This window comes from Ranitomeya variabilis, chromosome 1 (assembly GCF_051348905.1).
Source record: "Ranitomeya variabilis isolate aRanVar5 chromosome 1, aRanVar5.hap1, whole genome shotgun sequence".
NCBI lineage: Eukaryota > Metazoa > Chordata > Amphibia > Anura > Dendrobatidae > Ranitomeya > Ranitomeya variabilis.
In genome coordinates this window covers 216,101,679-216,119,114 of record NC_135232.1, presented here as the reverse complement: position 1 = coordinate 216,119,114, position 17,436 = coordinate 216,101,679, and the positions used below count along the sequence as shown (strand labels likewise).

Below are 17,436 nucleotides of genomic sequence, written 5' to 3'. Positions count from 1 at the left end.
TAATACTTCCGGTCAGCATTGGATCTGTACCATAAACTCGGGATTCATAACTTGCTGATCCAATGGGAAACTCCTCAGAAAAATAACACATTTCCATTGACAGATGTAATGTCATGTGATTATTCTGATAATCCCAAAGTTGGAGGGGCTTCTGCAATTTCCGTGCGTGCTGCGTAAGGTCCGAGCCCTTCATAAATACAGTGCGCTGTGTAGAACTCTGCATGTGCTCCAACACCTTCCAATTCTCCCCAGCATAAGGCCACAAATTCAAGTTCTCCAGTGAATGTTCACCCTTTGCTGAACCCCTCACAACCCAAAAATAAACTAGCAAACCTCAAATTAAACCAATAGTTTAAATTAAAAAAAAAAACGAAAAAAAAACCAAAAGGTCTTGTACAGTTCATGCTCTTATATACTGAGGAAAGCTCAGAGTATTAATTGTGAATTCCCTTTAGCACGGGACTGTTCACAGCCAGCAGTATCCAGTGCTTAGTAGAACTAGAATAACTTAATACTATTTGAGCTACATAACGAAAATAAAAAAAAATAAACTATTTTTCACAGCTGTATATCCAGTGTGTTACATTGCTGTACTCTGGAAATAATTTATCATTAAATTATATTAACTTGTGTCTTCTTATTTACAGATAACCTAGTTTTCATTTGTTCATGTTCCTCCATTCAATGTATAAAATAACTATATATATATATATATATTTTTTTTTTACTTATGCTCCAAACATCAAGAGTTCAGAGACTCTTGTGTAGAATCTGAGGGGTAAATCAAGTCGTCTGCTCACATCATCAGTACTAAAATTATTCTACAAACATTTCACAAACAAAGGCAAAAACCCCACCAGATACTTCACAAATACAAAGGTAAATGTGCACGGTTGGGCAGAACAAAACAAAAAGTTCAGTAATCTTCAGGGTTCTGTCTATGGAGTACACTTGTGAGGGCTCCCATATACACAGTCTGGTCTTTTCCAAGTTATCTTTTTATTTGTTAGGATGAGGGTCAACCACTAAGTGGGTCTTCTCGATAATGAATAGCATGCCTCAGCTTCTCCAGCATGATCTCAAGGGAAGAGTATTGCGGGAGCTTTATCATGAACATGCAGGTCTCCACACGGATGTACCTGGAATCTGGGGAACCTGCAAAAAATATTTTAATCATCAGCTAATATGAGATTTCTCTTGGGTTCTGTGCATAGACTTCACCACTATACAATGATATCTCATGACATAGAAGACCTTACTGTCACTCGTATGTGATTACCTGTTGCTCCATCAGGTGGTGCAATCTTCATGGGGTATGGAGGAACATGTGCAGTATCTGGACCACCATCTTTACAAGGGCATGTGAAGGGAATGCGCTCCTGATTGCAGGCGAATTTAATGAACTTACAAAGTTCTTCCTGAGTAAACATCTCCAAAGCACTCCAGAAAAACTCGATGTGCTGATCAGTCTCCATTAGACCGACTTGATACATGGTGTGAGCCTAGAACAGGACAAAGGAATAGAACATTGAGGAATATAACAAAATAATTCACAGTTTTATGGTCTAGTCTTGCTAGCTTTGTAAGACTCATACCTTTAAAAACTCCAGATTGATAAATGGTAGCCCACATGTTCTAAGCTCCATCTCTAGGGCTGTTAGGCTGGTGAGAAGCTGCAGGGGAATGATGGAGCCCAGACCAGCACGTACAGCATTCATACAGTCCTGGTTCTTCAGCTCACGCATTCGTAGATTTCGGATTCCTGCTGCGTATATATCCTTGTTCTCCCAGCTGTAATGTAAAGCCATACATAAATTTATTCAAAAAGCTTAGGTTTTATTTCCATATGTCATCACAGGTAAGTCATGTCACAGTGGAGTGTGTCAGTGTTGGAGGAAAGTACTGGTTGGCAAATGTCAGTCTTTACAGATCACTGACAGCTATAGGACAAAGGCATCAGGCATCTGAGAAGCGATCAAACTACGGCTTCCACTAGAAGTGTCTCCCCTACAATTTAAAAAAAAATGTCTGTAGGTATAAACTTGGACAATATTTACCTTTATTGCTATTAATTCTGAAGATTTCTTAACAAGGAAAATACCACTAGATTCATGCTGCCCTAATCACATCGGCACTAATCAGAGCCTGGCAATTGCAGCCAGACATGTTGTACTCTGAATATGAGGGACATTTCAGAGAAAACCGTTTGAAAAGATGGCTGAGGACTATAGGGAGATTAGACTAGTTCAGCATGGCCCCCAGCCGGCTTCTCCCTGACCACTCTAGAATTGATTGACCGTTGTCTTCATATTTACACACAAAAGATACCTGTCAATTTACTAGAGCGGTGTGGGGAAATCCAGCCATGGACATCATCAGACTAGTCAGATCTCTTCTCACAGCACCTGGCTGTCTGATCAAGCTATGTTCTCTATGAAACCTTGCAATGTTTCAGAGTAAAACTTATTTGGCTGCACTTGCGCAACAGGGCTCTGATTCATGCTATCCGCAGTTTGGGCATTAAGAATCTAATAACAGGTTCTGTTTAATGAGCCCTAGTGACAAGTCGTGACATCAGGTACTCACATAACGGGAATGTGTCTCCCATTTGCACACAGTTCGACCTCCTCTGCGGTCATAGTTGGATAAGTAAATTTACAGCTTGGCTTGTTGGGGTACTCTGGACTCTCAGTAGGGAGATGCTGTGATGCTATTTCAGCACAGAGAGCTTCCAGGTCAGCCTCATCATTTACCTATGGAAATAGAGAAGTAGCAGATTAGAGTGTACCAGATAACAAGGACACAGAAACAAAACATATAACTAGAAATCGGTATCTATCTAGCCACAAGAGCTTTAGTGAGGTTGGGCAGCATGTGATGCCCTGACATGTAATCATACACTTGATCTGGCAGTGTTCAATATGCATACGTCAGACAAGTTGTTCCCTCTACTTACAGGAAAAGAACCAATCTATCGCTACAAAGAAGCAAACGTTTATCCTGAACATCATATTATGCTGCAGCACAAAGGTGTTCCCTTCACCAGAACTTGACAGCTCAGGCTAAACCTTAGACAGCAATTTGAGTCATCAGTAGTGAAGCTTCATCTAATATATGCCACACGCAGATTTATCAGATGGCGAAATATGATGGAACACTAAATGAAAACATGGCAGATTTATCAACACTGTCCAATTCTTATTCACATGGCAAATGTAGAGTAGATAGTCTTAAAATGTGCCAGATTTATCATAGTGGTTCATGTGGTTTGATAAATCTAATTTTACCAGATTTTTACTGTCCACTGTAAGCTTACACCATCAGATTTGTGCCCAAATTTTGGACCATGGTATCACACTTTAGATCACATTTCCAGAAAGCTAAGCCCATTTTCACCAAGACCATGACTTCATAACATGGCACAAAATGTGTCTAAAGCACGTAAATAGGATGCAAGTCATGAAAGACAGATTTTTGGTGCACATTACACCGAAATTGTGGCACATTTAGCTTTGATAAATGTGTTGGCTTCAGAGTACGATACTGATTGCTTTACAGCTCTCAAGCCAACTCTCCAGGGATGTGTATGTGGAGTTGTGTGTGTGTGGAAGCTATGTAGACACAAGCGAAGGGACAAAACACCTTATGTAAAGAAGTAGACACATATTTACATTTTCAAACTTCTTGATGTAGTTGTGGGTTAGAATATCAGCTTCATAGAGATCAGTTTCAGGATCCAATGGTTCTCCCACAAGCATCTTCCAAAAGCAAGGCAAGAGATCAAGAGGAAGGGGAACGTCGGCTCGGATAGCTATACCCAGGAGCTGACCAAAAAAATGGAGCAACTGCTCCTCTGCATAGGTTATAGGGGTAGGAGTAAGAAGGTATTTCCCCTGTAAAACACAAGCATGCATAGGTGGGTAGGGCATAATATATTATGAAAGGGCATTTATGTCAATGATTACAATATGTGTTTTATTTTTCTTTTAGGCAGGACTATCATACAGTGGGTACAGAAAGTATTCAGACCCCTTTAAAATGTTCACTCTTTTTCATTGCAGCCATTTGGTAAATTCGCAAAAGTTCATTTTTTCTCATTAATGTACACTCTGCACCCCATCTTGACTGAAAAAAAAACCCAGAAATGTATAAATTTTTGCAAATTTCTTAAAAAAGAAAAACTAAAATATCACACGGTCATAAGCATTCAGACCCTTTGCTCAGTATTGAGCAGAAGCACTCTCTTGAGCTAGTATAGCCATGAGGCTTCTTGGGAATGATGCAGCAAGTTTTTCACACCTGGATTTGGGGATCCTCTGCCATTCTTCCTTGCAGATCCTCTCCAGTTCTGCCAGGTTGATTGGCTGTCCACCAACGTTCACCATTTTCAGGTCTCTCCAGAGAAGCTCAATTGGGTTTAGGTCAGGGCTCTGGCTGGGCCAGTCAAGAATGGTCACAGAGTTGTTCTGAAGCCACTCCTTTGTTATTTTAGCTGTGTGCTTAGGGTCAGTGTCTTGTTGGAAGGTGAACCTTCAGCAAAGTCTGGGGTCCAGAGCACTCTGGAAGAGGTTTTCATCCAGGATATCTCTGTACTTCGCCGCATTCATGTTTCCTTCAATGGCAACCAGTTGTCCTGTCCCTGCAGCTGAAAAACACCCCCATAGCATGATGCTGCCAACACGTTTCACTGTTGGGATTGTATTGGGCAGGTCATGAGCAGTGATATATATGTGAAATATCAGGTTTTTCTTTTTTAATAAATATGCAAAAATTTCTACATCTGTTTTTTTTTTTTAGTCAAGATGGGGTGCAGATTGTACATTGAAAAAAAAAGAACTTTTTTGAATGTACTAAATTGCTGCAATGAAACAAAAGAGTGAAAAGTTTAAAAGAGGTCTGAATACTTTCCGTACCCACTGTACGTGCAGGCCTATTCTCACCTACCTTTATCAATGCAGAACTTCCCTTTTAATCATTTAGTCTTATGTGACAATAGTCTAAACCAAATAATATAACACTCAGATCCAATGCGCTTACCTGTTTCCTACATTTTCCATGCAGATTGAGGCCCTGATTCATCAGTTTTTGCCAGATTTCTGACATAAGACACTTTGAAAAGTCAGAAAACTTTCAAAACTCAGTTACATAGTTACACAGGTTGAAAAAAGACCTAAGTTCATTAAGTTCAACCTTTCTCCACCAATTAGACATGTCGTCACTAATTTAACTATAACCCGCAATGCTATGTGTATTGAGGAAATTATCCAGCCCTTTTTAAAGCGGTTACAGTGTCTGCCATTACTATCACACATTCAACATTCTGACGGCTCTAACTGTACAGAACAGTTTTCTATTTAGCTGCCAGAATCGCCTTCTTCCACCTGTAATAAGTGCCCCCTGGTCCTAAGTATGGTCTTTGGAAGGAATAAACCATGTGCCAGTCCTGACCACACACTTATTTATACATGTAAATGAGATCTCCTCTGAGGCATCTTTTTTCTAATCTAAACAAGCCGAACTTTTCCAACCTCTCATCATATGAGAGGCCTTGCATCCCTTGTAATAATCTAGTTGCCCGCCTATGAATTGACTCTAACTTCTGAATATCCTTTTTATAATGTGGAGCCCTAAACTGGACCTGATATTCTAGATGTGGCCTCACTGGTGATTTATAAAGGGGTAATAATACGTTGGGATCACGGGATTTTCTTGCTCTTTTTATACATCCTAAAATCTTGTTTGCTTTTTCGTCTGCTCCTTGACATTGAGTACTACTGATCAACTTACTTGTAACCAGAATACCAAAGTCCTTCTCCTGTTCTGTAGTCCCAAGTACACTCCTATTTAATGTATATGCCGCACTAGGTCTACATTTATCTACATTAAATCTCATTTGCCAAGTGTTTGCTTATTCAGTCATCTTATCCTGATCGTTTTGCAATATTGTAATGTCAAGATCAGATTTTAATATCCTACAAAGTTTTGTGTCATTAGCAAAGACTGACACTTTACTCTCAATCCCATCCAGTAGATCATTAATAAAGAGGTTAAAAATAATCGGTCCTAACACAGATCCTTGTGGTACCCCACCACTGACTATATCCGATTTAGGGAACGTGCCATTTACGATGACTGTTTGGCAAAAATGTTTGTGACTTTTGGTATTCTCACGAAAGAATCGTCCAGTTCCAAAGAGAAAAGAGGTGGGGAGGGATGAGGTATGGCGAGGCCCCCCTGATAAATTCATCAAAGGTGACATAACTTCCAACATAAATATTGCTCCAGTACCGGACTGGTGTAAGATTTCTGGCGAGAAGCATGGAGGCGCATTCCAGTGATAAGATATGCCTAATTCATTAGCAGTATGCACGTATTAAAGAATTAGGCGCATTTTACTCATGCACGCCCATAATTCATTAAGACATGCGAAAAGCCCAAATAGTTACCGTGTTATTCAGCAGTTTTCTAGTACAAAACACTTTGAAAAGTCACAATGTTTTGGCCGAACTTGAGGTTGTGGAAAAATGTGATTTTTAGTATCTTCAAGCCAGTTTCACCCAGCTCCACCAAAATGGGTGGACAAGGTTGTGGTACCCCAGATCGTCTAATTCAGAATTTGTGGCACACCTTACGCCGAAATCTTACTCCATTCGATGACACGAGTAAGATTTGTTGAGGCATATGCCACTTTTAAGTCGAGCATGATTTATTAAGACAAGTGCTCCTATAAATGAATCGGGAGCATCTGAGTCAAACATGCCCCCTCATCAAGACTAGCATTGTTCACGCAAGTATTGATGAATCGGAGCCTACAGGCTACATCTGAATTAGAACATTAAGATGAAATACCAGCAGGAAGTCATACGGGACATTACAAAATGAACACATTCCTTGTCATGATCTTCTTTTTCCATCTCACTATAGTAGCTTGATGTTACCTTATTCTTATTAACAGCAGAGCTGGGACACAGCAGCAGAAGGGACAAACAGGAGCTCTGCAGTTCTTTACACACTTGCCAAAGGAAATGCCGGAATGATCCACCTGGGAAACACATCCAGCATTACATACAAGTATATTATATTCATTTTTAACTATGATGGATATTTGAAGATGACAAAGTAAACATTTGTCCTTATGAAAAACTATTTTAATAATAGGTGATTATTAATATGTGTACTTTCATTTGCAAATATACTGGAAAAGGGAAAAGTCTTAGGATTCTGACCATTGCTTGATACTTTTTTTTCTAAGTAAAAAGGGAGAAGATCATGTTTATCTCAACCAGAAAGTCCTCCTAACACTCACTTGTTCCATGCACCTCTTCCCCAGTAAAACGAATATTGAAGGCATAAGTTGGGTCTCCTCCACTTGCTAGTTTAACACAGAGTTGGGAGGAGGGTATACATGCCAATTGTCGAGCTGCTTGGCAGAAGTAAGAGTTCTCTGAGCCCCGAATTTCACCTGTGGGAAAAGTAACCATGTTTCATAGGCCAGAACATAAATACTCAAGCATAAAAAAGGCAGAAAATGGATGTTCAGTCCCATCAAATCATAATATAACAAAGGTCTCATCAATCCAATCTGTTGATCGTCAGACATTGGCACATTTCTTTAGTCTAACTTTATCAATTGTTACAGAAGAAGGAGGTAATAAGAACATTTTGGGTACTCACTGTAAAATCTCCTCGGAGCTTTCATTGGAGAATACAAGACGATGGGTGTATGCTGCTGCCACTAGGAGGCTGACGCTGGGCAAAAAAATTGGCTCCTCAGCAGGGTACACCCACCAATTATCAAAATGCTACTCTGTTAGTGAGAAAGAAGGAGAAGCCAAACAGCATAACATCAAAACATTATGATAGAAACGCATGTCCCCCAATGAATGGTCAGAGAAAGAAATTTTACAGTGAGTACCCAAAATCCTCTCATCTCTATCGCTTCATTGTGGGATACACAAGACCATGGGATGTCCCAAAGCAGTCCCAAGGGTGGAAAAAAACAACAACCAGGAAATAAGTAGGCATATGTCCTTCATGTCTGGAAAGGAGCAACTGCCACCTGGAGAATCCTCCAGCCCAGGCTGGCATCTGCCGGGGCATAGTAATGAACTCTAGTCATACCTCCGGAAAAAGCCGACGGCGAAATGCGCGTGGGGGTGAGGGGATGCTATGGGAGACACTCCTATTGCTTCCACATTCTTGTAAGGTATCAGTTATTCAGTTATGTTTCGCTAATAGATGTAAGCCCCTTTATCTATATGGGATATACGCAGCACTATAGCACTTTATGAGATAATACTTGGGAGCCTTAATTTATAGCTAATAGTACCATTAGGCAATTTAGCAATTGATGACTAGAAGAGTAATATAATGGGCAATGCCTGACTATGTATATATATGGATTATTTGAAACATGTTAATAGGTACAAATGCATAATATATAACGCTCCTTTTTCCGTCTATTTCTGCCAATGGATGTTTCAGTGTTCTTTTTCAGCAGCGTCCCATACATGACATTTTGTTAGTGTATTTATTTTAATTGTTTGTAAATCAATAAATTTATAATATATGGGATCTCTTTGTGGAACTGTAATTTTTTCTAATTACTTTACAGTTCACTCCTTTGTGTAATGAAATTCTTTGAGAAGTGCCCATTTACTAAAATAGTATCCGATTGCAGAATAGTGTAATTAATAGTTATGAACTCTGTAGAACTTTGAAAAACTGTGAACCTGCAGAGCGGATGCCTGGTGACGCATGGCCTATGAAACCCTCATTGCCTGAGTGGAGTCGTAACCATGGGGGGAAAGCATTTTGTTCTTTGTCCGATAATTTAGGAAGCATAAGAACTGGATCCAAAGAGTGATAGTCGCTTTGGATGCTGGTAGGCCCTTCCAGACACCTTCAGAATTATGTAGAGAGAATCAGAGTGTCTAAAGGGAAATTTTCTGGAAAAGTAGATGCAAACTGTTGTAACGAGGCCCAGCTTTTTTAGGGACTGTTCCAAAGGATGAATGGGAGAAGGATAAAAGGAAGCACCATTTCTTCATTGAGACGAAAGGATGATACCACCTTTGGAAGAAAGGAGGGAGCTGGTCCCAGCAGTATCTTGTCCCGACGGAGAATAAGGAAGGGCGTGCGGCAGGAGAAGAGCTGCGAGTTAAGAAACCACTCTGAAGGGACACCTTCCAGGAGAGAAAAAGCAGAGAGATATCCCGAAGAGGCTCAAAGTGAGAACACTGAAGAACATCCAGGACCAGGGGTTGAGGTGGGCCACTCCCTGGAGAAAGCTCCTGATCCGAGTACAAGAAGCCAAGTGTTTTTCGAACAGGATTGATAGAGCAGAGACCTGACACTTAAGAGACCTCAGAGCAAGACCGGACTGCAAGAAGACCAATAGGGACAGGAGGAAGGTGGTCATGGGGGTGGTGGGATTGGATTCACACCAACAGAAAAAGGCCTTACAGGTACGATGATGGATACGGAAAGAGGAAGGCTTGCGGGCCTGGATCATCATTTGGATAACCTGATCCGAAAAACCTGAGGCTCTCAATATGGCGGCCTAAACAGCCATGCTGTTAAAATGAGAGACTGATAATTCTGGTGGAAGAGAGGACCCTGGGATAGTAGGTTTGGAAGCTTCCACAGTGTCCACGAGCAGGTTGACCACCTCTGCATACAAAGATCTTCTGGGTCAATTCGGAGCTACGAGGATGACAGGAACGCCTTCCGACCTTGATCTTTTTGATCAGTCTGGGAGGAAGGGGAAGTGGGGAAAGAGTTAAGGAAGAGCAAACTGAGACCAAGGAATCACCAGAGTGTTGGAGCCGAGCGTGAGGGGGTCATGGAAACTAACAAGGGAACCTTGATGCTCATTCTGGATACCATCAGGTCAACATCAAAGATGCCCCATTGATGACAAATCTGGGGGAATACGGATGGGTGAAGAGCGCACTCTCCCACTGCCAGACTCTTGCAACCTAGAAAGTCGGTGGCCCAATTGCCTACTCCAACTCCAGGTATATGAATTGCAGATATGGCAGGAACTTTGTGCTCCGTCTAGGTGAGGATCCGAGAGACTTCCAATAGGGCCGAACGTCTCAGAGTTCCTGCTTGTTGGTTTATGTACACTACAGCAGTTGTGCTGCCCAATTGGATGTGGACAGGGAGGCTTGTCAGGAGGTCCTGCCAGTGGAGGAGAGCTTGACAAATGGCTTTGATCTTGAGGATATTGTTGAGGTTTCGAAAGACTGCTCCCCATTCGAGGAGATTGGCAACTGTTGTCATGGCCGGCCACTGGAACGGTAGAAATACACATTTGCGGTGAATGAGAGTGGACAACCGCCACCAGGCTAGAGACTGTTTACCCGACTTGGAAGGGAGATCCGCCAGTCCACTGAGACAAGAGGGCTAGCTGCCGGGGTCTGAAATGGAACTGGATGAAAGGAATCAAATGTACTCGTTTGCTCAGGAGATTGAGATCCAGGATGGGACAAACAGAGCCATGACCCTTGGGGACCACAAAAAGACTTGAATAAGACCCCATAAAGTGCTCTTGTGGAGGAACGGTGACGATGATGCCTAAGTGAAGGATCAATAAAATGGCTTTGAAAAACCCTGAAACAAGAGAAGGGTTACTTGGGGGGGGGGGGGAGCAATCAGGGAGAGGGCTGGAAAAAATGATTTGGTGGCAGAGAAGTACACTATTTTGTATCCAGAGGAGACAACATCTGTGACGCAAGGGTTTTTGACTGTGGAGAACCACATCTCCTGAAAGAAACAGGGTGCTTTTCCTGCAAGTAACATAGAAAACAATGTCGTTCAGCTTGGTTCAGAATAGACAAGATCCCTTAAAGGGGAGGCTGGAGAGGGGACTTTTTGGAAGCTGAGACTGCGGGCCAAACTTTTAGCCTTATGACCCTGCGAATGGATAATAGGTTGCTGGGGGCTTGGGCCGTGCAGCTGGCAGCATAAAGGAAGCTGAGAGAAGGTATTTCACAGCAAGAGCAATCTAGTCAGCAAGGTCCGTCAGATCATCAGAAGGAGCACCAGCAAGAACGCCCTGTCATAATTGTTTAGCCCAAGCCGTCTCGGATTTTGACACCCCAGTGGCAGCGAAGGTTGAATCTGCATGCTCGGTTCTGTTTTCAAAGGCAGATTTGGCCAGACTCTAGGTGTTTATCAGTGGAATCCTTAAGGTATGCTCTGTCAAGATATGTGAGAATGGTCTTATCAGATAATCTGGAAACCGAAGCGTCCACAACAGGGGATTCGGACCAAGTCTTCAGGAAGCTGGGGGAAAGGGATACAGAGAATATCCAAACGCTTCCTCCTTTGATATCTCTTCTCCAGGTGAGCCCACTCAGATAGAACCCCATCAAACTCCTTATTGTTGGCAAAGAAGGATGAAGACTCATGGGGAAAAGAGGTCCCAGAGACGCCACTTTCTGCAGCACCTAGGCAGAGAAGAGAATTTTACTTTCATACACCCTGAAGATGACAGTCAGGCTACCTATTCACTGAAATAGGGGACTGCCGCTGGAGACATCTGACTGTACAGGGAGTTAGTGGACAAATTCTGCGCTGCCGCCAGAATGGAGACGTATATCCCAGAATGGTAAGGTGGTGGTTTATTTCAACGCGTTTCAAAGTATATAACTTCTTCTTCAGGAAAAACCACATGTATATTCTCTTGATGCGTTAGGGGGATCGGGTCCTGCCTTGCAGACCTGAGAGGGAACAGTGAGACATATTCCACACTTTTCGCTCGGTCGCGGGTGATAACAAGAGTGACATATTCCACACTATTTGCTTCCCTCAAAAGACAATCTGAAAAAGAAAACAACATTAAAAGAAAACAACAAACCTACTGATACTAAGCTTCCTGCCAGTTGGTAGGTATATACAGCTGGGGAGGAGTTAACTTTTTTGCCTAGTGTCAGCAGCATACACCCATGGTTTCCTGTGTCTTCCAATAAAGCGATAGAGAAACACCAAGGTTACTTACCGGTAGCCGGTTTTTCCGGAGCCCATGACAGCACACATGAGAGAGGATCCGCCCAGTCAGGACAGGAAACCTACTGAAATAAAAGGGCGGTACCTCTCCCTCGCTTCAGTTGGTTTTCAGAGCATGAGAGGCCCCCCCCCCGGTTAGTACACATGGTAATCTACCACCACATCATAATAATAACAAAAAACACCCAACTAAAAAGTGCGCACCAAAGGGTGAAAAAAGAAGGGAGGGAATATACAGGTGCTGTCATGGGCTCCGGAAAAACCGGCTACCGGTAAGTAACCTTGGTGTTTTCCCGTCTCCCATGACAGCACACATGAGAGATTTTTGGAGAAAGGAACACCTTAGGGAGGGACCACCGCTTGCAGCACCCTTCTACCAAAGGTAAGGTCAGTAGAGGAAGATAAGTTCAGTCGGTAGTGTTTAAAGAAGGTAGACGGTGAGGACCAGGTAGCGGCTTTACATATGTGATCAATCGATACCTCTGCTTTTTCAGCCCAGGAAGTAGCCACGGCCCTGGTGGAGTGAGCCTTGATGCCTTCAGGGATCGGAACGCCACATGCAGCATAGGATAAGCTAATGGCCTCCCTAAACCACCTGGCAATAGTACCTTTGGACACCCCATGACCTTTCCTGCTACCCTGGAAAGCTACAAATAGAGACTGATCTTTCCTCCACTGACTGGTTAAGGATATGTACTGTAACATAGACCTTCTTACATCAAGAGTGTGAAACCTCTCCTCACCTGGATTTTTTGGATTAACACAAAATGAGGGTAATACAATCTCCTGACTCCTATGAAATTTAAGAACTACCTTAGGTAGATAAGCTGGATCTGGTCTTAGAATCACCCTGTCATCATATATCTGAGTGTATGGAGGACAAACGGACAGGGCTTGCAAGTCACTCACCCTACGTGCGGATGTCAAAGCTACCAATAGCACTGTTTTTAGAGTGAGAAATTTTATCGATAATTCCTGCAAAGGCTCAAAAGGACTCTTAGTTAGAGCATCTAAAACCAGATTTAAATCCCAAGGAGGAATTTTCTGAATTACTACAGGTCTAGACCTACTACATGATTTAATGAAACGGGCAACCCACTTATTGGAGGCTAAATTACAATGATATAAAGCTCCTAATGCTGACACTTGAACCTTAAGTGTATTGGTAGCCAATCCTAGCTGTAAGCCTGCTTGCAGAAACTCTAAAATAGCACCCACAGGAGCCTCATCCGACAAAGGTTGTCCTAAAAACTCTAGAAACCTCTTCCATGTCTTACCATAAATTCTCGATGTAATCGGCTTCCTACTTTTCAGCAGGGTGGAGACTAGCCCTGGCGAGAATCCCTGTCGGCTTAGTAATGCCCTCTCAAATTCCAGGCTGCCAGATGGAAGCCCTTCACTTGAGAGTGGCATACTGGACCCTGGGTAAGCAGGTCCGGGACCTCTGGTAGGATCCATGGATCGGTTACCGACATTTGTCTTAGGAGAGAAAACCATGGTCTTTTTGGCCAAAATGGAGCAATCAGAATCACTCTTGCCTGCTCCATCCCGATCTTCCTCACTACAACCGGAATTAATGATATCGGTGGAAACACGTAAGCGAGGCTGAACTTCCACGGTATTCGGAGGGCATCTACTGCAACCGGGTTCCCCCTCGGGTCTAACGAGCAGAACCTCTCCACCTTCCTGTTGTGAAGCGTGGCAAACAAGTCTATTACCGGTTCGCCCCAGGCCTGCACTATTTGTTGGAACACCCTGGGATTCAGTGACCATTCTCCCTGTCTTAGCTTTTTGCGACTTAAGTAGTCCGCCTTCGTGTTTTCGACCCCCTTTATGTGCAGAGCTGTGAGGGACAGTAGGTGAGATTTTGCTAACTGAAGAAGCGCCGATGTTGCCCTCATGAGTGAAAGGGACCTCGTTCCCCCCGGATGATTGACATAGGCTACTACTGCGTAATTGTCGGACATCACTCTGGTATGACGACCCTGAAGGATTGGAAGGAAATGTCTTACTGCCCTTTCTACAGCCCATAACTCTCTTATATTGGATGTTTGATATTTTTCTGTATGGGACCAGGACCCCTGTATGGAAAGGGTCCCTAGATGTGCACCCCATCCTGTACCACTCGCGTCCGTTGTGATCACGTCTTCTATCGGATTTAGCCACTGAACCCCTGAGCTCAAGTGATCCCTCACTGACCACCAGACTAGGGAATCTCTGACGCGTAACGAGAGATGAACTTTTCCCTCTAAATGCCCTTCTAACAACCTTTGTGTTGACAGGACCTCCCACTGCAATTGCCTCAGGTGGAACTGTGCCCATTTTACAGCGGGAATACAGGATGTTAGTGACCCTAGCAGAGACATCGCCTTTCTTAGCGTCATCACAGGCTGATGTATCGCCAGTTCCACAAGACTTTGTATTTTGGATATTTTGCTCTCCGGCAGGAGACAGAGTTGACGCGTGGAGTCCAGAACCAACCCCAGGAAGGATTGAACCTTCTCTGGTGTTAATCTCGACTTGGCGACATTTACCTCCCAACCTAACACTGCTAGGGTCGTAGTCACTTCTTCTATTTGTGCAAGACAGTGATCTACTGATCTGCCTATTACCAGGAAGTCGTCTGGGTACGGAACAATGACTATGTCCCGGGAACGGAGGAAGGACATGACCTCTGACATTAATTTTGTAAATATTCTTGGCGCTATTGACAGACCAAATGGAAGGGCAGCATACTGGTAGTGTTTGAGTTGTCCTTGGACAATCACTGCTACTCTCAGAAATCTTTGATAGTCCCGATGAATTGGGACATGGTAATAAGAGTCTTTTAAGTCTATAGCTGCCATGAAGCAGTCCGGGAACAGTATCTATCGCTGAGCTTACCGACTCCATCTTGAAGGAGTAATTTTTTATTGACCGGTTGAGTTTTTTTAAGTTGACAATAGTCCTTAGTGAGCCATCTGGCTTTCGTATCAAGAAGAGAGGGGAATAAAACCCTTCTCCTTCCTCTTCCTTTGGAACTTCTACTAGGACCTTTTTTAGAACTAGCCCCAATACCTCTGTTTCCAGAGCTAGTTGTTCCTCTGGAAGTTTTCTGCATGGTGTCAACACAAAAGTCTGTCGAGGTGGATGAATAAATTTTATTTTTAGTCCGTCGCCGACAACATTCAACGCCCAACGACTGGGGGAAATATTTAACCAGGCGTGAAGATAGAAAGCCTTCCCCCTACTTCTAGCTTGGCGTCATTGGGAGGGCATTTTTGTGGATGTGGAGGGGCCCTTAAACATGTACCCCGATCCTTTTCTATCTCTATAGTCCCAGTTCCTTCTATCTCCCGGAGGGCGACCTCTATTGAATTTTCCTCTCCGAAAATAAGGCCGTCTGATATCCACTGGAAAACGAGGAAAACCTTTTTTCTTGTCGCCAGCTTTTTCTAAAATGTCCTCCAGTTTCTGACCAAAGAGGAATTTGCCGTCGCACGGAATGGAACAGAGTCTATTTTTTGAGGGTAAGTCCCCTGGGCACCCCTTCAACCACAAGGCACGTCTTGCCGCGTTAGACAATCCTGCTGCCCTAGCTGCAAGTCTTACAGAGTCTGCTGAAGAATCAGCTATAAAGGCTGCCGCTCCTTGTGCCATTGCCATATTGGCTAGGACCTCGTCTCTCGGCACTCTAGATTTCAACTGATCCTCTATTTGTTGCAGCCAGACAATAAGGGAGCGGGCAACACATGTTCCAGCTATTGCCGGTTTTAGACCTCCTGCGGCTGCTTCCCAGGTATGTTTTAAAAAAGCATCCGCTTTTTTATCTAAAGGGTCTCTTAGGACGCCTGAATCCTCCAAGGGTAGGGATGACCTTTTAGATGACCTAGCCACCGCACCATCAATTTTAGGGGCTTTATCCCATACTTCTGAATCCTTTTCTTCAAAAGGATAACGTCTCTTAGAAGCTGAGGGAAGACTACCAGACTTTTCAGGCTTCTTCCACTCTTTTTCTATAAGGGTTTTAACTCTAGTATTTACTGGGAAGGTACGCTTCCTCTTCTCCTCCAAACCACCAAACATAACGTCCTCTACTGATCTGGACTCCTTCTCATCTTTAAGGCCCATTGTAGCCCTGAGTTTATCTGTATTCTCAGTTAGGAAGCATGGTCGGCCCCCAACATCGCTATCCGAAGAGCCAGAGAACACAGAAGAGGACGAACATGGAGACAGAGGTCCTTCTTGATATTCCTCAGATTGAGGGGTACCAGAATCCTAAACAGTCTCTAGGATCTTGCTACTTCTCTTTTTAAGGACTGATTTTAAAGACCCTTTAACCTCTGCTGTAATCATGGCCCTGAGGCTAGCGGCAAAGTCAGGGGATTCATCCTGAATAGTTTTTTGGATGCAGTCCGCACAGAGGCTTTTCTGCCATTGGACTGTTAGCGGGGCTTTGCAGAGGGCACATTCTTTGTTCTTGGACTTAGCACTAGCCTTCCTCGGCGCCTGACAGGCAAGCAGAGAAATGTAGCCCATTACCACCAATGTGACATTCACGAAGATCACTCACCACCCGCTGACACTCAAGGGTACCGGATTTTGAAGCTGATCTGGAGTACGGATAACATCCCTCCTAGAAGCTGAGGAGTCCTGCGACCTTCGATCCGGACGACTGCCGCTTCTCCTCTTAGCATGCTGGTGAGCAGACATAGCACCTGGTAAGCTCTCCTGCTGCGGTGATGACTGTTGTGAGTGCTGCTCCATACAATCCTCCATAGCGGAGCTCTGTAGATGTGAGCACTTTTCCTGTGGACTCACCCCCTTTTGAAGGGTGATCCACTCTGCTCACCGCCTCATCCGGTACAAAACTCTGCTCCTCCCCCACATCTGCGCCCACCAGGAGACCCAGGAGATCCCTGTGACGCTGCAGCGTCTGTCTATGGGCGCCGCCATCTTGGATCCGGCGCGCAGCAGCGACATCACACGGGCACGCCCATTCCCAGCGTGCCCTGCGCGCATCACCGCCGCGCACCCGGAAGCCAGACCAGAGCCGACGGCAGCAGCAGAGGGGGCAGAGAGCGGCGTGGCAGCCGCAGAAGAGCCACAGGACTCCGGACTGCGCTGCCCAATGCCCGCACGTGCGCAAAGGCCCCAGGACCTGCGAACGGCTCTTCCACACCCTGAAGGCCGGCATACAGGCATGCTGCCTGTTCTTCCAGTGCCGGGACAGGAGTGGTTGAGTGGAATCTTCAAGCAAAAAATACTGCCGTGACTTCAGCACAAGGGTTCCCATCAGTACAGGAAACCCAACTGAAGCGAAGGAGAGGTACCGCCCTTTTAATTCAGTAGGTTTCCTGTCCTGACTGGGCGGATCCCCTCTCTCATGTGTGCTGTCATGGGAGACGGGAAAATCACATTTAGTAGTGGTGAGCAATCATC

At 44.1% G+C, this 17,436-nt stretch overlaps 1 protein-coding gene across 3 annotated transcripts in view; it reads right to left on the bottom strand.

The window, feature by feature from the left end:
• Positions 1-605: 605 nt before the first annotated feature.
• HECTD4 (HECT domain E3 ubiquitin protein ligase 4) overlaps positions 606-17,436 on the bottom strand; it is a 258,154-nt gene continuing 241,323 nt past the window's right edge. For all 3 annotated transcript variants that reach the window (XM_077292459.1, XM_077292466.1, XM_077292472.1), the window contains exons 70-76: positions 7,307-7,462; positions 6,939-7,042; positions 3,672-3,893; positions 2,587-2,753; positions 1,596-1,791; positions 1,280-1,502; positions 606-1,155 (exon numbers count right to left, since the gene is read on the bottom strand). In XM_077292459.1, the coding sequence (XP_077148574.1) occupies positions 1,019-1,155; positions 1,280-1,502; positions 1,596-1,791; positions 2,587-2,753; positions 3,672-3,893; positions 6,939-7,042; positions 7,307-7,462 (1,205 nt within the window). In that variant the 3' untranslated portion in view covers positions 606-1,018. The remainder of the gene's footprint in view (positions 1,156-1,279; positions 1,503-1,595; positions 1,792-2,586; positions 2,754-3,671; positions 3,894-6,938; positions 7,043-7,306; positions 7,463-17,436) is intronic.